The sequence below is a fragment of the Patagioenas fasciata genome, chromosome 26 (assembly GCF_037038585.1).
Source record: "Patagioenas fasciata isolate bPatFas1 chromosome 26, bPatFas1.hap1, whole genome shotgun sequence".
In the NCBI taxonomy this organism is placed as follows: Eukaryota; Metazoa; Chordata; class Aves; order Columbiformes; family Columbidae; genus Patagioenas; species Patagioenas fasciata.
In genome coordinates this window covers 5,961,251-5,987,270 of record NC_092545.1, presented here as the reverse complement: position 1 = coordinate 5,987,270, position 26,020 = coordinate 5,961,251, and the positions used below count along the sequence as shown (strand labels likewise).

The following is a 26,020-nucleotide window of genomic DNA, read 5'->3' as shown; positions in this document are numbered from 1 at the left end:
TGGAGAGCAGCTCGAGGGTTTGCTTTGGCCCCAACACCATGCTCCGGGCCAGCGAAGAGGTCCCCGTGCTTGGGGACAAGTGTCCTCAGAGCCTCTTGGCCAGCGGGTTCTCAGGGGAGCGCAGCGGTTGGCAAACAGAAGTGAAGTGGATTGATCGCCAGAGCCGCATCGCACCCTGAGGCCACCAACCCCTTCACAGGTGACACCCCACTCCCCGCCCCAGCACCCTGGTATAAAACCCTCTTGCTCCGGGTGCTGCAGGGCAACCTGGGCTGCGAGGAGGAGGAGGAGGAAGCCATGGAGAGCAGCGTGAAGCAGGTGGTGGTTGAAGAGCCGCTGGTGAGTCCCTGTGACATGCAGTAGGGTGACACGGTCACACTGGGGATGTCCCCGTGCCAAGCAGAGATGCTCAGCACAAGGTTTCGCCCAGTTTACCCCAGCGAGGCACCGGTACAGGTGTGATGGAGCGGGATGCTGCATCCCCAGAGCTCCGGGGTACCAGGGGCAAACCCATCCCCAGCCGCTCTGCATCCCCAAACTCCCACCCTCACCCTGTCTCTCTGCTTTTTGCATGCCCGTAGGACCCAGATAAAGGCTGCTGCAAGCCAGGATGCTGCTGCTGGCCCTGCGCCCTTTGCTGCTCCAAATGCTGCTTGCCCCGCTGCTGCAAATGCCCCAGTTGCTGCGGTTGCCACGGCTGCGGCGGCTGTGGCAGCTGCGTCAAGCGGTCGCTCTGCTTCGTCCCCCGCCTGCTCTGCTACCTGCCCCGCAAGCTCCTGGGCTGCACCCACCACCTCAAGTGCCTCCTCATCACGGTGGTGGTGGTGGTCCTGCTGGTGGTCATCATCGCCGGCGCCCTGCTGATGTGGCTGCGCGCCGACCAGCGACACGCCGATGCCGTAAGTAGGGACCCCCCGTTGTCCCCGGGGAGGGGGTGCTGCAGGCGCTGAGCTCCCCCTGTGTGTCCCCTCCAGGTCCTGTGGATGGGGATGATGAGGGGACCAGCGTGGGAAGAGAATGCGGCCACTTTCTACCTGGATAGCGGGGATGGAAACCCGGCCACGGTCATCTATGACTACAAGAATGTAAGCGGGGAGCCCTGCAAAAGCCGGGGGGACGGGGAGGGGGTGGATGGGGCTGAGCTGGTGTGTGTCTGTCTGCAAACAGCTGCTGGTGAGCTACAGATCCCAGCTCCACCGCGCCTGCTACATCACCCGCATGGACAAAGACAACATCCCGGGGCTGGATACCATTGCTGAGACCTTCCAGCGCCGGCAGGTGGGCACCGGCTGGGGCAGAATGGGGCATGGGGGGCACACAGCACCTTGTGCACCCCCCACAATGAAGAACTGGGGTGCAGCATCATGCTTCTGCCTCATTTTCCCTTTTCTCCCCTTCCCAGGTTGAAGAGAAACTCGCTTTGCCCCTGGCCGATCGCTCCCTCCTGGGTACCACCGCCAGCATCCTCTGCAGCATCGTCCCCATCTACTGGGCTTAGCCTTGCTGGGGGGGTACAAAGGGTCCTGCCGCACATAGGGGGCGAACAGAGGGGCAGCAGGGACCCCCACCCACCCATCAGCACCCTCAAAGTGCCAAGCTTGCCTCGCAGCACCCCCAAAATCCACAGCATTGCCGCGTCCCCTCCAGCAGCATCACCGATATCTCCACAGCCGCCCTGGCCAGCAGCCCCCAACCCACCCCAATTTTGGGGTCGCGGGGCTGAGTTGGGGGTTGCAGGGTGGGGATTTGGCACTGGGGGGCTCTGTTTTGCATCGTCCCTGCTGCGAGCCGGTGCCGGGGCGCTGGAGGCGGTGGGTGGGTGGCTGCTTGGGCGAGCGCCGCGCTGCGCCGGGGGGACAGCTGGTTTGTCACTTAAGTCTTCTCAGCTTCGCCAAACTGAAGTGCAAAAATGAGCTTAAAAAAAAAAAAACACATGACATTTAAAGAAACAAAATTCTCCGTTCCAGTTCTTCGTTCCTCGCTCTCGGCTTCCTTTGCCTTGGAAATGATTTTAGGGGCTCTGAGCAGCTTTTAGGTGAATTTGTGCCGCAGCCACAGCTTGGGGACATGCGGGAGGAACCCCCTGAGCATCTCTTGGCACCAAGGCATAGGACTGACCCAAACTGCCCCTTTCCTCCTGCCAGAGCCACGGCTGTTCTGGAAAATGGATCTATCCTGGAAAATGGATCTGTGCCCTGCACAACTGAATAAAGGAGAAGGGGAAGAACCAGGTCTTGGAGCTATTCCTGGTGACAACCCATGTCAGAGGCAGCCACGGCCACCGGCTGCTGCCCAAGGACTGGGATTACTAGGACTGGGATGCTGGTTTATTAGGATCAGGTGTTATTACATCAGGCATTGTTATGACCAGGATGCTGGTGTTACTGGGACCAGGATTATTAGGACTGGGATGCTGGTGTTATTGGGATCAGGCTTTATTAGGACTGAGATTCTTAGAACTCGGATGCCGGTGTTACCAGGACCGGGATTATGAAGACTGGGATGCTAGCGTTATTAGGACTGACATTAATAGGACCAGGATGCTGGTATCATTAGGATCAGGATCATTAAGACTGGGATGCTGGTGTTATTAGGGCTGGAATAATTAGGACTGGGATGCTGGTATTATTAGGATCGAGATCATTAGGGCTGGGATGCTGGCATCATTAGGACCAGGATAATTAGGATTGGGATGCTGGTGTTATTAGGACCAGGATAACTAGGACGTGGATGCTGGTGTTATTCGGATCAGGATCATTAGGACTGGGATAATTAGGACTGGGATGCTGGTATCATTAGGATCGAGATCATTAGGACTGGGATGCTGGCATCATTAGGACCAGGATAATTAGGATTGGGATGCTGGTGTCATTAGGACCAGGATAAACAGGACGGGGATGCTGGTGTTACTAGGATCAGACGTTATTAGGACTGCGATGTTGGCCCAGGGCCGAGCACCCAGGGCAGAGAGGGGGAGCGTGGAGCAGCGCAGCCCCCCCAGGACAGGCCCCACCAGCAGCACAGCTGCCTCCCACCATCCCGGGGTGGGGACCACGAGCATCCCACCACCCCCCCCGATCCAGCCCCCGCTCCTGGCAGCCGGGGAAGCTGCTCCCCATGGGGACAGCACAGCTGCAGGTTCAGGGCGTCCATCCAGGGCCTCCTGCAGCTCCGGAGCACCCCCCCCAAAAATCCTCGCCTTTCCCCAGCCCAGTTGCACCGGTGAACACACAACGCGGGGTGTTTTTTATGGGAAAGGTGGTTTTTATGGACCAACATCCTCCCGCAGCAGCGGGCGGCAGGCGGTGCGCAGGGTTTTGCAAGGGCTCAGCGCCCCCGCAATCGGCTCAACGTAACCCCCCCCCGCGATGAAGCAGCTGACGACGAGCTGCCAGAAACTTGGCAGGACCCCCAGGTCCTTGTGCAATAATTCAAGTGGCCTGGTTTCCGCAGCCCGCGCAGGTTTGCAGGGGGTGGGCGCTGCATCCTGGGGGGAGCAGGGGCGCGCGGATGGGGTGCAGGCAGAGGCATTGGCAGTGCTGGGGACAGGGGGGGACATGCAGGTGACTTCACGCTGCTCCCAGCTCTCAAGTGGTGGGCATTGCCCCCCTATCAGAAGTGTTGGCCTGGGCTGTGTCCCACCAGCGGTGCCACATCGCAGAAAAGGGGGTGCAGGCGCTGCTGGGTCCATGACCAGGGTGCAGGGTCGGGGGGGTCTTGGGAGGAGAAATCAGAGCAACCCCCCCACAGTGCATGGTGGAGGAACAAAACCCCTTGCTAGGAAGAGGACGTGCAACCCCCAGCTCGTGTCACAGAAGGATGGGGACACAAGGGACAGTCCTGATGATGCTCACTCACTGTGCCGGGTGAGGGGGGTCGCCCCCAGGGGCAGGAGAAGAAGCATTGGAGGTGTCGGTAAAGAGGATTTGGTGATCCTGTGCCGTCGCCGGTGCGGAGTCCGTGGCACACAGAGCAGCTGAGCGAGCCGGTCACCTGCATGGGAGGATGCGAGTTCGGGGGTTTATTTATTCCAGGGCTCAAAAAAACAACCAGATCTCCAACACGACAGCCGGGGAAGAGGCTCCCTGGCTCCGTGGGGCTGGCTGTGCAGGAGCAGGCAGCTGCTTGCCATGGGCCACAAGCCACGGTTGCCCATGGCATCCCGGAACGGTGCGAGGAGCTCATGGCGCAGGAGCCCATGGATGGTGGAGGGAGATTGTGCAGCTTGGAAAAGCCACATCTGCAAAGGAGCTGGTCCTGGGAAAGCCAGGCTGATGTGGGGAGGGAAGTGGGGAAAAACCTGCGTGTCCCCAGGGTGCTCCCTGGGAAAGGGGTGATATCAGGGCTGGAAACCAGCAGCCAGACCCTGACATAATGGATTGACATCACCCGGGGACTCAGCCCTCAAACATCCTTCCCAGCAGAGGGATGGAAACAGAAAGTATTTCAAAGCCTGGCTTGTTTTTCACGAGGGATCTGTTTGTTTTCTCGGGAGACCAGCTAGAGGTTGGAGATGAGTTTGGGCGGTCGCTCCCCACGTTCCCATCCCCAGGCTGCAGCGTGTAGGTTGGGGATGGCGTGCGGAAGCCAAGCGAGAGTCGTTTTCAGGAGTTTATTTGTTTGCTTGAAGGGGAAAGGTTTACTGGATGGAGGTTTTGCAACGCTGGGCTAAATGGCAAAACACATCCCGAGATGATCTGCTGCTGGGGGAGGAAAATAACGGCCCGAGATAAGGCACAAAGGCGGTTTCCCCACAATCTGCTGTGCCTGGAACGAGCCAGGCCCTGAACGCAGGAGGTCCCTGAAAGCAAAAGGCAAAGGGTTTTTTTTTGGGGGGGGTCAGTGGGCAGGGGAGGGAGCGAAGCCCGGATGCCTGTGTGCATCCAGTGAGTCCCCAAGGCAGCAGTTGTGTGCAATAACACCGAGCACTTAAAAAATGAATATAATAATGTTAATGTAAGTTGTGAGAATATTATAAGACAATGGGGGTGTGTTTGGAAGCAGCAAGAGCAGGCAGGGGGACCCCGCTCAGCCCCCCGTCACTCCTGCTGGGGCTGGGATGTGCGGGAGGGACATGCCAAGGGGACAAGGGACATGCCAAGGGGACAAGGGACAGACAAGGGTGCAAGGGAGAAGGGCAAAGCCAGGCTGAACTTGGAGCTCTATCTAGTGGCGAGAGGGTGGTTGGACCCCATTTCTCTCCCGGGGCTCACGGGGGGACGCAGGCACCCCGACCCCCTGCACCAGCCCCCCAGGGTGGGCATCTGGGAGGTGGCAGATGGCAGTGAGTGGGGTGACGTCCTTGGAGCTGTGACAGCAGGCGTCACTTGGAGATCTCGGGCACACGCATGTGTGAACACACTCTTGCACATGTGTGCACACACACACTTGCACACGCAGCCACGTGGCCCAGCCAGGGCTGGCAGCTGCCTCTTCCCTACCTGGCTGCCTGGGCACGCTGGGGTGCTCATCCTGATCCTGGGGTGCTCATCCCATTGCAGGACCAGGAGATATGTGGCACAGCACTGGGGGATGCGGGACGGGGATGTGGGGTGCAAGAGCGGGACAATGGGGTGCGGGAGGGTGTGTAGGACTGGGGGATGTGGGCTGTGGGGTGCAGGGCTGGGACCACGGGGTGCAGGAGTGGAGGTTGTGGGGTGCAGGGCTGGGGTGCTCAGGAGGGGGTGCAGGACTGAGGTTGAGGGGTACGGGATGGGTAGGATTAATGCTGGGGGATACCAGACGGGGATGTGGGGGCAGGATTGGTACTGGGGTGTAATGGATGGGGTTGGGGGGGCAGGATTGGTACTGGGGGGGTAATGGATGGGTATGAGGGGCAGGACTGGTACTGGGGGGTAATGGACAGAGATGGGGGGCAGGAGTGGTACTGGGGGATTCTGAACGGGGATAATGTGGCCAGATTGGTACTGAGGGGTAATGGACGGGGATAATGGGGCAGGATTGGTACTGTGGGGTACCTGATGGGGATGATGGGGGCAGAATTGGCCCTGGCGGATACTGGACAGGCATAAGGGGGCCAGGATTGATACTGGAGGATACGGGACAAGACCAGAGGGTGCAGCCCGGGACGAGGAGGAGGGTACGGCCGGGAGCAGGAGCGGGCCCGGGGGGGGGCAGGGTCCTCCGTAACAACTCAGCCACGCCGCCGCCCCCCCCCGGCGCTGGCCCCGCTCCCAGCCCTGAGCCCGGGGCTGCAGGGGCCGAGCTCCGCGCCTGAACCCGCCCCCGCCAGATCTCATTTCCCTAAAAAAAAAAAAAAAAAAAAAAAAAAAGGAAAAAAGGAAAAAAAAAAGAGAGAGTGAGGGAAAAAAAAAAAAAGGGGGAGCGAAGAAGGGAAGGAAAGAAGGGAAAAAAAAAAAAGAGCCGCCGGCCCTCCCCTGCCCGCCCGCTGCCCGCGGAGCCATGGCCGGGCTGCGGAGCTGCGGGCTGCTCTGCCTGCTGCCCTGCCTGCTGCCCTGCCTGCTCCTGCCCCGGGCCCTGCGCCTCCCCGACTACTCCGACGTGCTGGAGGAGGAGGAGGAGGAGGACGCGGAGCCCCTGGACTACAAGGACCCCTGCAAAGCCGGTAGGAGCCGGGGGGATGCGGAGCCCCGGGGAGCGGGGGGAACGGCCGGGCCGGGCGGGCGAACAAAGGGGAGAGCGGTGGGGGGGTGTGAGTGAGTGTGAGTAAGTGAGTGAGTGTGAGTAAGTGAGTGTGAGCAAATTGTGCTTAGCGAGGGTGAGTTTGCCCCGCACAACTCCACACTTCGGAGCTTTTGCAAAGGGGAAACTTGGCTCCCGCGCCGGTCCCGGCGCTCCCCGCTGCCGGGTTTATTTTGGGGGGGAAAGGGGGGACACATACACATACACACACACACACACAGCGTCCGGCCCCGCTCGGGGATGCATCTGGTTGTACTTAGGGTGGAGAGCGGCTCGGGGGGGGCTGGCCCAGCGCCCCGCTTTCTGTCCCCAGCTTTGCCCGCACTAGCAGCTGTCAAAGGCGGTGGGCAGCCCCCACCCCAGCCCACCCCCCAGCCGGACCCACGCTCTGTGCCCCCCCCGGCTTTCTCCTTCTCTCCCAAACCTCAGACAGCGAAAGCTCTTTGCCCCCCTCCCCGGGGCTGCAGCGTCCCGGGACAGCCGGGCCAGGCTTTGCCATGGGCTGGGGTCTCTCTGTGCTGGGTCAGGGGGTTGCTGAGCAATTCTGCCGATTTTGGAAGAGCTGGGAGCCAGCTGGGCGCTGCGGGGGGGGTGTCTCCGTGTCCCAAAGCGAAACAAAGGGGACAGCAGAATTTGGGGGGAGGGGGGAAACTGAGGCACGGGAGGGACACCCATGGCTGAGCACGGAGGGCTTGGGTCTGGTGGGTGCTGGCTGGAGGATCACGTTTCTCTTTAATGGCATTGTCTGCACTGGAAGGCGTCTGTTGATATAACTCTGTCTACATGAGGGCTTTTTTCTGGCCAAAAATCCTTCCCTTCCTGCCCTCCCGGGCTGAAACAGCTAGGCTTGCAAAACTGTCCGGGCAGAGCCGGCTGGAGCCTCCGCTCCGCTCCTGCTCCATCCAGCCACATGGGAGAGACGAACCCAACTAATTAGGGGAGGCTTTGCCAACCATCCCCCCTCTTCACCCTGCTCCCACACATCCCGAGACCCCCGGCGGGTCCCAGGGCTGGCAAGGCGGTTGTTTCCCCCCCATTCCCCGCCTGTCTTTACAAGATCCTTATGTGACTAATGCAATTACGGCAGCTTTTCCCCAGAACTGGGGGTGGGGGGGGATCAGGCCCTGCCACGCACCCCACTTGGGATCTATAGGACCAGGATGCTGAGATCCAGCAGTGGGGGCTGCTCAGTGGCCGCACCCCCCCATGCCATCCCCCTGAGCCACACGGTGGCTTGCTTTTGTTTTGGGGTGGCAAGTCCCCCCCCGCCTTGCCCCGGAAACAGCTGAGTGCTGAGGCCTCGCCGCCAGCGCGGCCACGGGGAGGGAAAACGCCGGGAATTTGGGTTCTTCCGCACAACTCATGCCAGAGGTATCCTGAGGCCGCCTGCCCGCTCAGGACGGTTGCCCGCGGCCACCCCGGTGATGCCACCACCCGTCGGTGCCAACGGGCCATCCCCGTCTCGGCAGAGCCGCCCGTGCCGCCGCGTCTCTTCCAAGGATGCCAAAAAACGGGATCTCTGGGAGATCCGGCCCTTGGACCAGCCTCCCGAGGGAGGAATTCGCCGTGGCCCCGGTTTCCCTTTACCCGGTCAGCAGGATGTCCCGGTGCCCGGCGGTGAGCAGGGCACCGCCGGCGCGGATCCCGGTTGTGTTTCCATCCGCAAAAGGGCATCCGTGCTTGGGAGCAGCTCGGATGGGGCTCGTGGTGTTTGCAGAACTTACTTAGTGCTTCTAAGCAAACAACTCCAGCCTCAGCGTTTGCTCTTGGAGCTGGGGGGTTGCTGAGCAATTCGGCTGCGGGAGCTGGGACCCCTGGGTGCAGCAAACTTTGCTCCCCGCGTGCGGCTCCACGGCCGCTTTTGGGGGTGCCTGGCTTAAGCGTGGGGCGGACGTGCTTCTGTCACCCCTGGGTTTGCTGTCACCCTGCTGCACACACTCGTAGGAAGGGGGATATGGGGGTGCGCTGCTCTGCTATCTGTGGGAGCTCAGCATCTATCCATGGGGTGATGGCAGAGCCGTGGGGCGCATCGCATGCATGGATGGGGCTGGGGGGCCTGATCCCCCTTCCCCGGGTGTATGAGCTTCCCAGCCGTGCTGGAGCTCTGGCTCCGGCTGCCTGGGTTTCACCTAGATTACACTTTCCAGGCGTAGTCAAGCGGAGGCTACTGGTTGCAGTCACACTTGTCAGGCTGCCCAAAAATATTTTCCAGCCGTTATATGTCACTTATTCATGCAGGGCAAAAAAAAATGCACCCGCCGAGCCGGGGCCGGCGGGAGGCCTGCGGTTCAGGGCTCGGGACGGCGCAGGAACCTTGGAAATCCCAGCCCGATCCCGGGATCTGCTTTATCTTTGTGTAATCACCCGTTCGGCGCGGCAGCGTGCTCCGGCGGGGCCGGGGGTGCCATGGCGGGGTCGGGGGGCTCGCTCGCCCGCCCGCCGTCGCTGCCCTCCCCTCCCGGCTCCTGGGAAACCCTTCAGCGGCTGATTCACGCCGGCGGGTCGCAGCCAGGGGGGTGACGGCGTTTCCTGAGGCTTTATCCGGGGCTGGGAAACACATGGGATGGGGCGGCCTTGGGGAGCTGCGGCTGGACCCGGAGAGAACAAAGCAGCTGGGGGGGATATGGGGAAAGGAAAGAGGATGGCCCACGGGTGATTTTCCCCAAACTTTTTGTCTTGGCTGTGCTGTGGAGAGTGTTTTCTGGGCGAGAACATGCTCTTCTGGTCACCCGCAGGCTTGCTGGAGGTCTCTGGCATCGTGGCAGGGAGGGAAAGTTGTATCCTGCTGCATCTCACTGCATCCTATTGCATCCCACTGCATTTTGCTGCACCCACTGCATCCCACTGCATCCCACTTCATCCCACTGCATCTCATTTCATCCTATTGCATCCCGCTGCACCCCCTGCATCCTGCTGCATCCTATTGCACTCCCTGCATCCCACTGCACTCCCTGCATCCTGCTGCATCCCACTACATCCTATTGCATCCCACTGCATCCTATTGCACCCTGCTGCACCCCCTGCATCCTACTGCACCCCTTGCATCCCACTCTATCCTTCTGGATGTCCCTGCATCTCCCTGGATTTCCCTGCATCCTCCTGAGCTGTGGAGACCAAGTGTCCCATGTTGTCCCATCTGTCCGGGGGCACTTTGCATGGCAAAGCCCGCTTTGAACGTATGCAAAAGGCAGTGAGAAAAATCCCCCCCATCCCTCAAGCTGCAGGAGGGTTTATGCAGCCCAGCCAGGGAACTGCAAGTAAACTTTGGAAGGAGTTAATCCATGCCTGGGGAGGGCTGGTGGGGAGAGGATTGAGCAATAAAAGCATGGCGGGGGGGGAAATGTTTGCAGCCAGAGCTCTGGGGCAGATACACAAAGGTCTGGGAGCCCTTGGGAGCGGGTGATCCTTGGCAGAGCCGGCACCGAGTGCCAGGGATGAACACAGGGACGCTGCCAGGGTCCTGTCCTGCTGTGACACCCCACGTGTGCTGAGCCGGGTGTCGGGCAGTGTCCCCATCCCCAATGGGTCCGGCCCCCTCTGGGCTCCCCTCCTCGCAGGGGACTTTAACAACAAACCCCCCGGTCCCCTTGGCAGAGCCGTTTGCAAATATTTTCCTTTCCATCTGCTCTCCCTTTCAGCAGCGACCGGTGCCGCTGGCCCGGGCTGTGTTTTCCTGCATTGGGGAGGCAGGGAGAGCCCCGTTACCCCCACACAGCCCCCCAGCTCTGCCCCCGCTCCATCCTGGGGGCTCTGACATGCCTGAGCTCTGGCATCCTCTGCACCGAGCCCTGGAGGAGGCTTTCTCCTCCATTTGCTGTCACGGAAGAGGAGCAGAAGGCAAAATCCTCCCCTGGAGTGATCAAACCATCCCTCCTCATCCCTCGATCTGCTCCCGGACGTTAATTAGCTGGAAGCCGTTTGCTGCCAGGGGCTGTGTTTATTAGAGGCCGGGCTCCACGGGGATTATTTCACGCTACGCTGCAGCATCGCCCGGCAAAGGGCTCGTACCCCGGTTCCCAGGGCTGGGGAGGGGAATTGGATGCCCAGGGAAGTGGAGATGGGTGATGCTTCTGAGTGGGATGTCACGGAGGGGTGCACAGGGGGGACAGGAGGGGAACTGGGGACAGGGATCATCACTGTGCCTTAGACATCATACTTCAGCATCTCTACCTTCCCCGGCTGCCTGTATTGTGCTTTCTGCCTGCACCCTGGGCAGGGATGTGGGCAAGAGGGTGCGCGGTGCTGGTGCGGCCTCAGATCTTGCAAAAGCACCGGCTGGGACAAGGAGGGACAGCGTCTCTGTGCCACGAGTGGCTCTTCAGGGGCTTTTCCCTTGGTGCTGACCGTCTCTGTCCCCCCGTGCCTCAGTTTCCCCCCTGGCTGCAGTGGGGCTGTGATCTGACCTGGCTCCCAGCCTGGCTGCCGAGGTTTGAATTCCTGCTTTGTGCCTGCTGCACCGCTCGGAAGGTGCTCTGGGAAAGCAAATATTCCTCGCCCCGGCGTTTACAGCCTGGCTGCTCCCTCGCACGCCGAGGGGCACCGGGAGAGGGGCTGCGCCGCTGCCGGGGGGAGGACGGGGTCCAGCTCAACTCCTCTGTGTCCTGCGTCCTGTCCCTGGGGTCTCCGCGGGGACCTCAGCTGGAGGTGGCAGTGGGGGGCTGCCCCCCATCCCAACAGCCCTGGGATGCTCTGCATCCTTCCACGGTTGCAGAACAGACCCCCGAGGCCACGGGGACCCCCCAGCCCCATCCGAGCGGGGTCCCCGCTCCTCTCACTGCAGCCCCGGTGTGTTTTGCTTCGCCGCGGGCGCAGCTGGGCTGGCGTGCGGGGGCGAGGGGCGGCGCGAGGAGCATTCCTCACATATTTACCGGCTTCTGCCGAGCCTCTGGGATGCTGCCCCGGTGACTTTGTGGCTTTACGACCCGGCAGCTCGGCCCTGAGGCCGGGATGCACCTATTAAACCGCTCTCCTCCATCCTGTGTCCCTGGTTGGGGCAGAGCAGTTTGCTCCCAGCTCCCTCGCATGCTCCAAACCCTCCCCTTGCACCGGGAGTGATGCTCATGGCTCCACATCACACGTGGACTCGCAGCAGCTGGGCCAGAGCTGCTAAGCTGGCGAGGAAAGGCTGAGCTGAGCCTTTGCTCCGGGGCAGGGGATGCTGCTGGTCCTGCTGGAGCCACCGGAGCCCGTCCTGCCCGGTGCCGCTTCAACAACCAGCGGGAACCACGCGGGGACGAGGGTCCTTCCCATCCGGCACCGCACACGGTGGCTCAGTTGCCCCAGACTGACCTGGAACACGATCTCGCCCTGTTTATCTGTCGCCCTCCCCTGCCAAGGCTTCCCCGCCGCTCTGTTTGCTTTTGCCTGCTCACCAGAACATGGTGTTCGCGCCCCGGCCTCTTCCCACGGGTTATCTTTGCTATTTTGTTCTTCCACATGGTTCACAACCTTGATGGAGTCCAAGGCCGGGTTCATCCCAAAATCCTGGTGATGCAGGAGAGGTCAGACCCACGGGTACCCCCCTCCCCTGGTTGCTGGTGTAAAGGATGCTGAGCAGCTCCTGCATCCCTGGCGAGGGGGACAGAGGGACCCCACAGAGACAATGACCAAACTGTGACACGCCTGTAGCATCAGGACAGGATTCCTCAGGGGTTGGCTCGGGTCTCAATGTAAAACCTTGTTTGTCTAAAGCTTCAGCCCCGGGGGTTACGTCACCGTTCCAAGAACCCGAAAGAAAACACAGCGCACAAAACGTCAAACAACAGCGGAGGGCTGAGTTATCTCCTGGCTGCGGGTTGAGGAAGAGCTCGGTGCGCAGGTCCCGAACAGCCCGTTGTTTTTTGGGTGCTGGGAGGGGTTGTCCCGTCCCCGTTCCTCTCCGCCCGATGGGGATGACGATGGGGTCATCATGTCCCCGTGGCCAGTGCCTGCCCTTGAAACCGGTGTCCTGCTGGCACCGCGTCCTCCCCACTGGCACCACCGTAGCTCGGACTTTGTCCCCATTGCCACCACGGCCAGTGGCCCTCTGCTTGCAGGGTGTCCCCTCCACCTTGGAGGGAGGATGCTGGCTTGTTGTGGCACAAACGGGAGGGACAAGTGACAGCGGTGTGGCAGTGGCTCCCGCAAAGCCCCTTTGGGATGTTCACAGTGTTTTTGGTGAGCAGAGACCCCCCCAAAAACCCCTCCATGCGTCACCAGCTTGCACGGGGAGGGAGCAGGAGGTGAACACAACCAGAGCCTAAAACAACGTGGAACTTTCTCAACCCAGCTCTTCAGGCTCGTCCCCAACGTGTCCTTACAGGCTTGGCTGCCGGGACACCCCCTCACCGCCACCCCATGGCTTCCCGTCCCCTCGGGGAGCAGCAAAACCACCTTCCCCACCCAGGATGGGGATTTTTGGGGGAACCTCGCTGCCTCGCACCACCCGTGCCAGCAGCCCCACGTCCCCACGCTGGCCTGCCCGGCTCTCTCACGTATCCCAAATCCCTCACATATGGTTTCTATATCACTTGGCTCCGCCGGCGCTTGCTGGGCTGTAAGCGAGCTTAACTTTCCCTTGTCTTTCCATGCAGCTCTTGGCACGGGATGCTCGTCCTCTCTCCCTGGTCCTCCCCCGCGCTGCCCGTTTGGACACGTCTCTCCCGGCCCCGGGAGGGTGTGGGGACGCCGGGGACGGCTCCTGCCTCCGCTCTGCCCTCAAATTGCAGCCTGGCCGTGCCAGCGGCGCGGCATTGCCAGGGGAGGTGCCGGCCCCGGCTTGTTTGCTCTTCCTTTGGCTTTACCGCGAGGTTTGCTCCCCACCCTGGGGCTTCCTTTGCTGGGGTGCTGGGGGCAGGCACAAAATGTGGCTCTTTCACCCCAAAATGTGGCTCTTGCACCAGCGGAGCGGGGTTTGGGCTCGGTGCCACGGGGTCTGGTTGAGTTGGTGTTCGTCTCGCCCCACGCCGGTTGTTTTGGACCTGCCAGGGTTATCCTCGTTGTCCCGCCTTGCTTTCGTAATTAGTGTCTCTTTTGGGACCCACTTGCTAATTGCTCAAAGCACAGACTTGGCGCCGCTCCCCCGAGCTGCTCCGGACACCTCGCTCTCCACCACTGGGGCAGGTGAACTTTGGGGGTGCTGGGGGTCCCCCTTTCACCCCAGGTACCCCCAAACTTGGGGACAGACCCCATTTCGCCCCACACCAGCCACATCCAGAGGCGCTGGCACGGTGGCCGGTGTGACCTCAACTCGGCCCTCGCGCCCGAACCGCCGCGTTTCCGCAAGAAATGGGTCCCCGGGGGCTCAGCGACGGCCAAGCGCCGAAGCCGGGAGCCGCGTCTCGCAGCGCTATAGGAGGAGGAAGGGCCGTGCAGGGTTATGTCCTCCGGCTCAGTGATGCTGAAGCATCTCTGCACCCCCAAACGCCGTGGGAGCTGTTGGGGGGGCTCCCGGCCCTGGCAGACGGATGGACAGACGGACGCCCCTCGGCCAGCTCGGTTCCCGTGGGCGCAGCGGGAGCTTCCCAGGACATATGGCAGCGTGCGACGGTGGCAGATGACTCGGAGGTCATCAGAGCATCCCGGGGCTCTTGGAGCTCGCACGGGGCTCGGGGGGCGGGAAGGGGGTCCCGAGCTCAGTGTGGGGGTTTTTGCAAAGTGAAAAGAAGGGGGGGAAAAAAAAGGAAGGCAGTTTTGCAACACAAATAATAACAGTAAAAGCTGATGGAGCGGGCTTTATGCGAACCAGATGTTGGCGCAGGGCTGGCTCCAGCTGCCGGGAGAACCGGCACGATGGGCTGGGGAGCAGGGGGGGACTGCGCTCGCTTTTCTTCCCGGCCCCCAGATGCAGGAAAGGAGGAGGAGAAAGGGCTTGACTTTGTCTTCATGGCTACGCGGGGTCTGGAGGGGCTGGGGAGAGGCTGGTGATGGAGACCCCAGCCCCAATGGGCTTTGGGGTCCCCTGGCAGAGTGGGAGGGGCTCAAAACTCCTTCCCCCCCCCCACAGCTGCCTTCCTGGGGGACATCGCCTTGGATGAGGAGGACCTGCGGCTCTTCCAGGTGGAGCGGGTGGTGGACCTGGCCCACCACACCATCACCCACCTGCCCACCAACTCCTCAGGTACCGCCGCCATCCCAACCCCTCCCCGCCACCTCCATTTTGGAAGGAGGGGGCTGCCCAAAATCACCCCCCCACCTCCCCGCAGGCAGCAACGCCACCCACCCCAACCCGCGCCATGGCCACCAACCGCGCGGCCGCGGGCGGCAACGGGGACGGAGCCGCCGCGCCGCCACGTCCCGGCCGGAGAGAGTGTGGCCGGATGGTGTCATCCCCTACGTGATCAGCGGCAACTTCAGCGGTGAGTGCCGGGGGGGTGCCGCTCCGTCCCCGGTGTGCCTCAGTTTCCCCGGCGCCGGGCTGACGGTCCCCGGCGCCCCTCCTGCAGGCAGCCAGCGAGCCATCTTCCGGCAGGCGATGCGGCACTGGGAGAAGCACACCTGTGTCACCTTCCTGGAGCGCAATGACGAGGACAGCTACATCGTCTTCACCTACCGACCCTGCGGGTACGTGCTGACACCCAGGACCACCCCACCCCTTGGGTTTTGCGCTGCAAATGGGGTTTGTTCATTAGGATGCTCCGCTGATGTGTTTTGGCACCACGGCGGGGACGAACCGCCTGGCTCGGGTTGCTCGGTGTCACGGAGGGCTGGGAGGTGACAGGGACACATCCCGGGGTCGGGTCCCCACGGGCGGTTGGACACGGGAGGTGTTGTTGCTGAGGTCGGTGGCGCGGCACCAGCCTGGGCTTATGGTGGGACCAACGCCAAAGGAAACGGGTTTGGAAGAGCTCGGCGTCTTCACGCGCCGGGAGACGGCCCCGGCCAAGCAGATGCTGGGGAGGAGGAGGTTTTCCCCTGGAATGGGCTGCGCGCGGTGGCAAGGGAGTGACTGTGTCCCCCAGAGAGCCGGAGCTCACCCGGTGCCACCCACCTTCCCCCCCAGGTGCTGTTCCTATGTGGGCCGCCGAGGCGGGGGACCCCAGGCCATCTCCATCGGCAAAAACTGCGACAAATTCGGCATCGTGGTGCACGAGCTGGGCCACGTCATCGGGTTTTGGCACGAGCACACGCGCCCCGACCGCGACGACCACGTCTCCATCATCCGGGAGAACATCCAGCCAGGTAGGGACCGGCCTCCCTCCTCCTCCTCATCCTCCCTGCCATGGGGTTCCCCCGGTGATGTCCCCGTCCCTCCGCAGGGCAGGAGTACAACTTCTTGAAGATGGAGCCGGAGGAGGTGGAGTCGCTGGGTGAGACGTACGATTTCGACAGCATCATGCACTACGCCAGGAACACCTTCTCCAGGTACAGGATGGCTCCCCCCATGTCCCCGTCGCCCCCGCAGCACTGGGGACAGTGACACGAGGCCCCCAGCACCAGGGGATGGTGGCACTTTAACATTGGGTTCATGCACTTGGAGCAAGGCTCCTATCTGCAGCAGAGCAGGATGAAGCCCCACGGCATCGCTTGCCAGGGCAGGGATGCGGCTGTCCCCGCTGTCACCTCTGTCGGGGACACATCCCCGCTGACTCACCAGCCCACAGGCTTTAATTAGCCGGGCTGTTTTTAGCATCCTCCTCCCGCTGGCGGGAGCAGCCCCGGCGCTCTCCAGCCTCTGCCCGCTCTCGCCCCAGGGGCATCTTCCTCGACACCATCCTGCCCAAGTACGACGTGAACGGCGTCCGTCCCGCCATCGGCCAGAGGACACGGCTGAGCAAAGGGGACATCGCCCAGGCCCGCAAGCTCTACCGCTGCCCGGGTGAGTGTCACTGCTGGGGGGCTGGTCGGATGGGGTGAGCGTGGATGGGGATGTGTCTGCCATGAAATGGCTCTGCTTTCACCCCAAAACCTGGCAAAGGAAGGATAACCCTGTTTCCAGCGCAAGAATGCTCTTTGGGGTACTCCTTGCCATTGGACCTCCCCACAAGGACCACGCATGCTGCCTTTCTCCATCCACGGAGCTTTTCTGGGGTGTTTGTGAGCAGAAGTGGAATACAAGGCATCGGTGAACCACAGGCAATGCCCATGGGAGCAAAAGCATCCTCAGCCACCCTCTCCTCCCAGTCATCCAAGGAAAGAGCATCCCCCAAAGGGCATCCCCCAAAGAGCATCCTCTAAAGAGCATCCCCAAAAGGAGCATCCCCGAAAGGAGCATCCCCCAAAGGAGCATCCCCCAAAGAGCATCCCCCAAAGAACATCCCCCAAAGGAGCATCCTCTGAAGAGTATCTTCCAAAGAACATCCTCCAAAGGGAATCCCCCAAAGGAGCATCCCCCAAAGAGCATCCCCCAAAAGAGCATCCTCCAAAGAGCATCTTCCAAAGAGCATCTTCCAAAGAGCATCCCCCAAAAGAGCATCCCCCAAAGGAGCATCCCCCAAAGAGCATCCCCCAAAGAGCATCCCCCAAAAGAGCATCCTCCAAAGAGCATCTTCCAAAGAGCATCTTCCAAAGAGCATCCCCCAAAGGAGCATCCCCCAAAGAGCATCCTCCAAAGAGCATCCCCAAAAGAGCAGCCTCCAAGAGCATCCTCAAAGGGCAGAGCATCCTCCAAGAGCATCCTCCAACCCACCCCAACAGCAAGAGGGTTTTGGATGAGGCACGGAGTCGGTGCAGAGCCAGGGCTGCTCAGCACAACCAGTACATGGATCAGCACCTCAAATGGCTCCAAGGAGCACGGCCCATGAGCAGTGACATCGCTCTGGGTGCTGGGGACGCTGGCACGGGTCCCCCCACAGCTGCAGACACGTGCTCCGGGACCGCGCTGGCAACATCTGCAAGGAGTTTGGCTCCCACACGCTCCTGCTTAATTCCAGCAACTAATTAGCAGCCTGGAAGAGGGACGCCTTTGTGAGGGGCCCCGGCAGCCAGCCGTGCCGCTTTCAGGGGCTGCCAGAGCGAGCAGGAAATGTCATTAGTTAGAGGAGGGGGAAAAAAAGCCCAAAAAGAAATCCCCCCCCCACCCAAAGAAAGTCATTCTGCAGCCTGGCTTTCCCTTCACTTTGTTTCCACTGTAAAGAGGGGAAAAAAGGCAACGAGCCCAGGTTTCAAGCCGCCTTTTTTGAACGTTTCACCTTTCATCTCGCGCCCCCTCCCCGGGCGGGAGGTGGGGGGGCGGCCGCCTTGGCCCCGCGACAGCCGGAGCCGAGCGCCGTGCGCCGTGGCCGTGGTATCATGTGGCTTCCAGATGGTGACGCTGGGTCGGATCCAGCCGCGGAAACCTGCTCATACCCGGGCTATGATCTCGGGGGGTCCTCCCCCCGGGGTTTGGTGCTTGTGAGGGGGTGCTGGGGAGCATCCCCAGGTCGAGTTTGGGGCTTTTTGGGGGTTTTTTTGCAGGGTTGTCCTTGGGGTGGTAGAAGGATGCAAGGAGGGGTGGGAGCAGCGACTGCTCCGAACCCAATGCCACCCATAGCGGGGGCTTCCTGGGGGTCTGACCCCCGCTTTTTCCCCCTCGGCAGCCTGTGGGGAGACGCTCCAGGACAGCCAGGGCAACTTCTCGTCCCCTGAATTCCCCAATGGCTACTCTGCCCACATGCACTGCGTCTGGAGGATCTCCGTCACCCCCGGAGAGAAGGTACCGCCCGCCCACGCTGCGCACAGCGCCCCCACCTCCTCCCAACCTCCTCTTCCTCCTCACCCCATCTTCTAATACCCTTTTTTTGGGGTTCCTCTAACCCCAGCTTCCCCCGGGTTGGGGATGCTGCCAGACATCACCATGGGTCCGGGTACCACCCGACAAAGAAACCCCGCAGGGTGCCATGGGGGGCTCACCCCATGCTTTTCTCCCCCTCTCCCCGGTTTTAGATCATCCTGAACTTCACCACCCTGGACCTCTACCGAAGCCGGCTGTGCTGGTACGACTACGTGGAGGTGAGAGACGGGTTCTGGAGAAAGGCCACGCTGCGAGGTAACCAAACCGGGAGCTCTCAGCCTGCCCGGCGGCGCTGCCCGCACCTCCTGCCCAACGCGGGGATGCTCGGGGTGCAGGCAGCGGGGCAGGGGCTCCCCTCTGCCTGTATCCCTGCCTGTGATGTGCCAAAGCCTTGGGGAGGGGAGGAACCACCCCCAGAGGGGTTATTGGGATGTATGGGGCTCCCAGTTTGCTGGGACACACCAGTGAAACTGATCCTGGGGATGTGCCAGTATCTTGGTCCCATCGCCATGAACTGGGTGTTCTCCAAATCCCAGTTGACCCCCGCGCTCTGAAATAACCGTTTTCTATAAAACAGATGGAAAATCGCTTTCCCTTTAGAATGCCGGTGGGGACGGGGTGTGCTGGGGGGGCGCTGGGAGGTGGCGGTGAGGAAGAGGAGGGTGCCTGGCCGGCGGCAGCCCAGCAAACCTTCATCCCCAGGCAGGTTCTGCGGGAACAAGCTGCCCGAGCCCATCATCTCCACCGACAGCCGCCTCTGGGTTGAATTTCGCAGCAGCAGCAACTGGGTGGGCAAGGGCTTCTTCGCCGTCTATGAAGGTAGGGGAGGGCTGGGGGGGGACACGGGGCCGGCAGTGGGGCCGGGGGTGGCTCAGGCGGCTTCTCTTCCCTCCCAGCCATCTGCGGGGGGGACGTGAAGAAGGACAACGGGCACATCCAGTCCCCCAATTACCCCGACGACTACCGGCCCAGCAAGGTGTGTGTCTGGAAAATCACCGTCTCCGAGGGCTTCCACGTGGGCTTGACCTTCCAGTCCTTCGAGGTGGGTGAGCTCCCCCCCCCCACCGTGCAGTGCCCCCCAATTTCCCTGGGAAATCTCCCCACAGCATCTCCCCGACCCTGGGCTGGACAAAGGTCCCTTCCAACCCCCTCCTGTGATTCTGTGACCCAATACATCACACGGGATGTGCTTGGGGTTGTTGCTGCCTGCACTGCCTCTGTGCCTCAGTTTCCCCACGCAGCAGGCTGGCGCTGTTCACTGATGGGTGACATAAGGACATAAGGAAAGGGACAGGCATGGTTTGGGGATGCTGGGGACGAAACAGCGTGTCCCCCCGCTGATTTACACCCCCTTAGATCGAGCGGCACGACAGCTGCGCCTACGATTACCTGGAGATCCGGGACGGCAGCAGCGAGTCCAGCAGCCTCATCGGGCGCTACTGCGGCTACGACAAACCCGACGACATCAAGAGCACCTCCAACAAGCTCTGGATGAAATTCGTCTCGGACGGCTCCATCAACAAGGCGGGTTTCGCTGTCAACTTCTTCAAAGGTAGGAGGTGTTCCATGGGGGGGTACGGGGGGACTGGCAGCCCCACTCATCCTATTGTCCCTTCCCAGAGGTGGACGAGTGTTCCCGTCCCAATAACGGCGGCTGCGAGCAGCGTTGCATCAACACCCTGGGCAGCTACAAATGTGCCTGCGACCCCGGCTACGAGCTGGCGTCCGACAAACGCCGCTGCGAGGGTGAGCCCCCCCCGTTTTGCCAGCCCCCCACACACCCCACGCAGCATCCCGGGGACGTGATGGGCACTGGGTACCTGCCGCCCTGCAGCCGCCTGCGGAGGGTTCCTCACCAAGCTCAACGGCTCCATCACCAGCCCGGGGTGGCCCAAGGAGTACCCCCCCAACAAAAACTGCATCTGGCAGCTGGTGGCCCCCACCCAGTACCGCATCTCCCTGCAGTTCGACTTCTTCGAGACCGAGGGCAATGATGTGAGTCCATCCCGAGCGGTCCCTCTCCATCCCGCATCCCCCCACGATGCCGCTGGGGTGTTGCGGGGGTGACACAGCCCTGTGTCCCCCCCTAATCTCTTTGCTCCCCCCCACACCCCCCAGGTCTGCAAATACGACTTTGTGGAGGTGCGCAGCGGGCTGACGGCCGACTCCAAGCTGCACGGCAAGTTCTGCGGCGCCGAGAAGCCGGACGTCATCACCTCCCAGTACAACAACATGAGGATCGAGTTCAAATCCGACAACACCGTCTCCAAAAAGGGTTTTAAAGCCCATTTCTTCTCAGGTAGAGCTGCCCAACCCCGGCATGGGCACCCCCTGCCAACCCCCCCAAACCACCGCTAATGCCTGCCCTTGCTCGCACCGGGGGTGCAGCCCCCCATCCCACCCAGCGGCAGGGGCATCATTGAGGTCTGACCCCCCCAGCCTCCAGCAGCCCCCTTAGCAGCACATTTTGCTGCTTCTCGAGGCTTTTCCCCTATTTTGAGGGGCAATTTGGTCCTACCTCATACACTGGGGGGTCCCCAAACAATGGTTGGGTGCTGGGCTCCGGCTGCACCCGCAGAAGCGGGGGGACAAGGCGCTGGGGACAGGGATGTGCTCAGCCCTGGGGGGGTCTGGGCACTGCACCCCCGCGTTGGGCGCTGCCGCGGGGGATGGCGATGCCCCCGCTCTGCTGCTGCTGCCCCCGCTCCATCCCGCTGCGCTGCACGGCACCGGCTTCCCCGCATCCCGGGCAAGGGGGACACCGGCATCCAGCCCCCACCGCACCTCAGGTCTCCGGACTGGTCCCTCCTCCCAAAATCCTACTTATCCCTGGTCCTCTCTCCTCTCCTGGGCCACCCCGCCAGGAGACGGTGGCACTTTCGGATGGGGATGGGGACACGGAGCAAAACGCGCAATTGGCCGCGGCCAAACGTCACCCGGGGCTGGTCCCTGGGCTGCTGTGACACCCTGGACATCAGCAAGTGGCCAACAGCACGTCCTGGCCAGGCTGGGCTGGACCGCATTGCCAGCACTTCATCCATCCCACTGCTTTTTGGCCACATCAGGATGTTTTTAAGGGGCAACGTGGCCGGAGCCACCGTCCCCAGGAGCCCTCGAGCTTCCCGTGGCGGTAGAGACCCACAGGCTTGGGGGAGAGTGTCTTTGCTTTATTTTATTTCGAATTAAAACCAAGGCAAGTAAGGTGGCCCAGCCATGGGGAGCCGGTGCCCTCCAGCAAAGCCAAACCCGGGGAAAGCCCAGCGGGACCACGGGGCAGCCGGGTGAGTCGCCCCACTCCGGGCTCCTTCCCTCTCCTCTTCCTCCTGCACGGGGGTCCCGTGGGGGCTGCTGTTACCCCAAACCACCAAACCGTCTCCCCCCACGCAGGTCTCGGGCTTTCCCGGCAGCAGGACCGCGCTGGAGGACTTGGCCACACCAGGGTCCCCCCACCGGGGTCACTCCCCAGCCAACCCTGAGCAAAGCATCTCAGTGCTGCTCATTTTTTAGCCGCGGGGGGTCTCTGAGCTCCATCCCCACATGGGCAGCCTGGCCCCCCGGGCACCCATTTCCCCCACACACACTGAAGATGTGGCCCCTTCCTCCTCCTCCTCCTCGTGCGTAAGGATGCGTTGACACGGATTCCGCCACAGTGTTGGCACCCAGGTACGTGTGTGTGTGTCCCCTGGCTCTTTGCCAAGCCCCCGGTGCACAGGGGGGTCTGTAGCGGGGTGACGGGGGCTGTGGGGGGGTGAGCCAGCCCGGAGCCGTCCGGGGTGCACGGCGGGGTAACGGTGAGCGCACGGCACGCTGGTTAGAATAAAGGATTTGCTAAAGACACCGACCCGGTTGGGCTTCTTTCCTCTGCCAACTCTCTCCGCTCTTGTCTCGCCCCCCCAGGCTCCCTCCGTCCCCCTGGTGCTGGAGCTGCTCTGAGCCCCCCCCGGCCCATCCGAAGCCCCTTCCCATCCCCAAAACGAGCTTTTTCCGCCTCGCTTTCTCTCTCAGATCTAGGAGACGGCAGGTTGAGAGGTGGCCGTGGGGCTTGGGGCTGCTCCGAGGGGGCTGGGGGGGGAAATGGGCAGGACCCCCCCTCGCTGCTGCTAAGGGATGCTCCTCTCCAGCGTCACCCCGTCCCCATGCTGGGGACAAGCTTGGCATGGATAGGGATGCTGGGGTGGGTGGTACCCGCTTGCTGCTGGCTTCCCCCCCAGAAAACCATCACACCATGGGGAGGGGGAGCAAGGAGGGGTGATGGGCTGTGGAGCATCCTGCCCTGACCCCTAAACAGGGGCTCTGGGGGGGGTTGGCAAGCCCTGAGACACCAGCAATAGGGACCTGGGGCAGGTGGTGGGTGCTGGGAGGTAAATACAGCCAGCCCAGGGGGGACACAGCTTGCTCTGGGTGACCCCAAACCCTTCTGCTGCCATTCCCATCCCAAAAACCCCTCTGGAACCCACCCAACGCGCATCCTCATCCTCCCGGAGCCAGCCATGCCGCCTCCTCCTCCTCTTCCTCCCCATGGAGCCCGGCTGCACGAGGGGTTCGGGGGGTCCCCGCCTGCTTCCCCCGCTGCCGCTCTGCATGTCCCCCCGCCGCCCCCACCACCCCCCGCTCCCCCCATCGCTCCCCCCCTTTTCTCCTTTCTCTCTCTTTGCAGAGAAGAAGCAGCAGCTGCAGCCCCCGAAATCTCGCCCCCCCGGCCTGAAGTTCCGCCTGCAGAAGCGGCCGCGGGGCCCCTCCTGAGCCCCCCACCCGCTCCCCCCATCTCTCTCAGGAACGCCGCGGTCCCGGTGCCGCGCGGGACTGCGTCGGGGCCAAGCCGAGCCCAGCCAAGCCGAGCCCAGCCAAGCCGAGCCCAGCCGAGCCGTGGCGCCGGCCCCGGCAGCCCCTTGCTTGACAGAACTGGTTGTTGGCCTTATTTTTAATTTTTTTAAATATTTTTTTAATTGGTTTTAAGCCCTGTCCCCGTTGTTTTTGTCATTGACCAGCTGACCTCGGTGCTTTTGGGTTTGTTTTTGTTTTTCCCCCCGATTTTTACCGTGTCTGTGACATTTCCCTGTCGATGAGTAAAGAGGGACTCCCGCGTCCTGCTCTTTCTTGTGCACCTTTTGGTTGTCACTGTGTGTTCTTCTGCCTTCCCCGTCCGTACCGCCAGCAGGTAACGCTTGTCCCCATGGGTGTCCCCGGGAGAGGAGGACCCGTCCCACCCACCCGCCCACCCGTGGGGGCTGCGCTGGTTTGGGCAAGGGACAGCGGAGCTGCTTGGTGATGGCTGGAGGCGCTTGCGTGGGGCTGGGGACCAGCAGGGCTGTGCCGTGCCGGATGCCGTGTCAGGATGCTGTGCTGGGATGCTGTGCTGGTTTCTGTGCTGGATTCTATGTCAGGATGCTGTGCTGGGATGCTGTGCTGGTTTCTGTGCTGGATTCTATGCCAGGATGCTGTGCTGGATTCCATGCCAAAATTCTGTCCTGGGATTCCATGCCAGGTTGCTGTGCTAGAGTTCTATGATGGGATTCTGTGCTGGGATGCTGTGCTGGAATTCTGTGCCAGATTCTGTACCAGAATACCACGCTGCGATTCTATGCCAGAATTCTATGCCAGGATTCTGTGCTGGGATTCCATGCCGGGATGCTGTGCCGGGATTCTGTGCCGGATACTGTGCCAGGATGCTGTGCTGGAATTCCATGACAGGATGCTGTGCCAGAATTCTGTGCTGGGATTCTATGTCGGGATGCTGTGCTGGGATTCCATGCCGGGATGCTGTGCCGGATACCCTGCCGGGATGCTGTGCCGGGATCCCATGCCAGGATGCTGTGTTGGGATCCCACGCCAGGATGCCGTGCCGGGATCCCATGCCAGGATGCTGTGCCGGGGTGCCGGACACCGTGCTCTGTCCCCCTGGCTCAGCCGCGGTGCCTCTGCTCTCTCGCAGACAAGGACGAGTGCTCCAAGAACAACGGGGGCTGCCAGCACGAGTGCCTCAACTCCTTCGGCAGCTACGAGTGCCAGTGCCGCAGCGGCTTCGTGCTGCACGACAACAAGCACGACTGCAAGGAAGGTGGGTCCGTGCCCCGAATCCCCCCCTGACCCCAACAGGACCCCCCCACATCCATCACCCCCCGCTCTCCCCACAGCCGGCTGTGACCATAAGGTGACATCCATCTCGGGGACCATCACCAGCCCCAACTGGCCCGATAAATACCCCAGCAAGAAGGAGTGCACCTGGGCCATCAGCACCACGCCGGGACACCGCATCAAGCTGGTAGGGATGGGGAGGTGACCGAGGAGCTGGGGGGATGGCACCGGGGTCCCCTCTGAGCGCCGGCGGTTCGGCCATCACCTCCATAGACCTTCTCGGAGCTGGACGTGGAGGCGCAGCAGGAATGCGCCTATGACCACCTGGAGATCTACGACGGCAAAGACGCCAAAGCCCCCGCGCTCGGCCGCTTCTGCGGGGCCAAAGAGCCCGAGCCCCTCATCTCCTCCAGCAACAAGATGTTCCTCAAGTTTGTCTCCGATAACTCCGTCCAAAAAAAGGGCTTTGAGGCCACCCACACCACAGGTACCACCGTGGGACTGGGGGCAACTGTGATGCGGGGTGACCATAGACCCTCCTAAACCCTATCCCTCTTGCTTTTCTCCCCCCAGTATGCGGGGGCCAGGTCCACGCCGAGGTGAAGACCAAGGATTTATACTCCCACGCCCAATTTGGGGACAACAACTACCCGGGGGGGTCGGACTGCGAGTGGGTGATCATGGCGGAGGAGGGTTATGGTGTGGAGCTCATCTTCCAGACCTTCGAGATCGAGGAGGAAGCCGACTGCGGCTACGACTACATGGAGCTGTTCGATGGCTACGACGGGACGGCCCCGCGGCTCGGGCGCTTCTGCGGCTCCGGGGTGAGCGGGGAGTCTGGGGGTGGGATGATGGGTCAAAAAATAAGGGGTGATGGGTGATGCTGAGCCAAGAGCGGTGCTGAGAAATCCCCAGCATTTTGGGGTTGTACGTGGGGGTGTGATGATTTTGCACCCTCCCCATCACAATCCCCCCCACCCCGAAAAATGCTCAGCATCCCAGGGATGCTCGTGGTCCTCAGCATCCCTCTCCCCCAATCCCCGGCAGCCCCCAGAGGAGATTTACTCCGCCGGAGATTCGGTGATGATCCGCTTCCACTCGGACGACACCATCAACAAGAAGGGTTTCCACCTTCGCTACACCAGCACCAAGTTCCAGGACACGCTGCACACGAAGAAATAAGGGCCCTGGGAGGGGTCCCAGTCCCCCTGCATGGGCAGGGGAGGAGGAGGAGGAGGAGGGCAGGGAGGAAGGCGGGGGGAGCTCTGCCCCGCACAGACTGCACAGAGGAGCACACAGACAAACCTCAGCACTCAAGACACGTTCGCACGGGGGCACAAGGGCAGAGGGGGGATACCCTCCGCCCCCCCCGGAGCTTGGGGGGGCGCCGAGCAGGGTCCCCCCCGGCTGAGCCGACCGCAGCTCTCTGAATGTACAAACCAGTAACCGGGAAGAGCCCAACACACACAAGGTGCTGTCTCTGTCTTGTACCGATGAAATTAATAAAATACCCTTGTACTTGGAGAGGGGCAGCCACAGTTCTTTCCTCCCACCCCCCCGCGAGGGAAACAGCACCCAAAAATGGGGCTGGAT

The 26,020-nt window shown here is 61.9% G+C and overlaps 2 protein-coding genes across 3 annotated transcripts; both read left to right on the top strand.

The window, feature by feature from the left end:
* The first annotated feature begins 216 nt into the window (after positions 1-216).
* LOC136112255 (surfactant protein C-like) lies at positions 217-1,980 on the top strand. The gene is made up of 5 exons (XM_065856799.1): positions 217-339; positions 582-899; positions 975-1,085; positions 1,168-1,278; positions 1,403-1,980. Exons 1-5 carry the CDS (start codon positions 298-300, stop codon positions 1,496-1,498), a joined length of 678 nt encoding a protein of 225 aa, XP_065712871.1. The 5' UTR covers positions 217-297; the 3' UTR covers positions 1,499-1,980.
* Positions 1,981-6,327: 4,347 nt separating this feature from the next.
* Positions 6,328-25,951, top strand: BMP1 (bone morphogenetic protein 1). 2 transcript variants are annotated; one of them, XM_065856666.2, is made up of 20 exons: positions 6,328-6,586; positions 14,648-14,761; positions 14,847-14,999; positions 15,087-15,204; positions 15,644-15,822; positions 15,900-16,005; positions 16,335-16,459; positions 18,159-18,274; positions 18,505-18,607; positions 19,055-19,171; positions 19,249-19,394; positions 19,709-19,904; positions 19,973-20,098; positions 20,187-20,347; positions 20,471-20,651; positions 24,285-24,410; positions 24,487-24,614; positions 24,701-24,914; positions 25,001-25,251; positions 25,475-25,951. In XM_065856666.2, the coding sequence occupies exons 1-20, from the start codon at positions 6,424-6,426 to the stop codon at positions 25,607-25,609; spliced, it is 2,958 nt and encodes a 985-aa protein (XP_065712738.1). In that variant the 5' UTR covers positions 6,328-6,423; the 3' UTR covers positions 25,610-25,951. The 2 variants fall into 2 exon arrangements, with proteins under 2 accessions (XP_065712738.1, XP_065712739.1); XM_065856667.2 differs by lacking the exons at positions 24,285-24,410; positions 24,487-24,614; positions 24,701-24,914; positions 25,001-25,251; positions 25,475-25,951 and adding an exon at positions 23,010-23,456.
* Positions 25,952-26,020: the final 69 nt, after the last annotated feature.

Excerpts from the sequence above, each read along its gene's own strand:
- LOC136112255 (XM_065856799.1), top strand. The coding sequence starts at position 298 with ATGGAGAGCAGCGTGAAGCAGGTGGTGGTTGAAGAGCCGCTG. Across the intron at positions 340-581 it reads TGGTGGTTGAAGAGCCGCTG|GACCCAGATAAAGGCTGCTG; the intron begins GTGAGTCCCTGT and ends GCATGCCCGTAG. Across the intron at positions 1,279-1,402 it reads AGACCTTCCAGCGCCGGCAG|GTTGAAGAGAAACTCGCTTT; the intron begins GTGGGCACCGGC and ends TCCCCTTCCCAG.
- BMP1 (XM_065856666.2), top strand. The coding sequence starts at position 6,424 with ATGGCCGGGCTGCGGAGCTGCGGGCTGCTCTGCCTGCTGCCCTGCCTG. Across the intron at positions 14,762-14,846 it reads CCTGCCCACCAACTCCTCAG|GCAGCAACGCCACCCACCCC; the intron begins GTACCGCCGCCA and ends ACCTCCCCGCAG. Across the intron at positions 18,275-18,504 it reads CCGTCACCCCCGGAGAGAAG|ATCATCCTGAACTTCACCAC; the intron begins GTACCGCCCGCC and ends CCCCGGTTTTAG.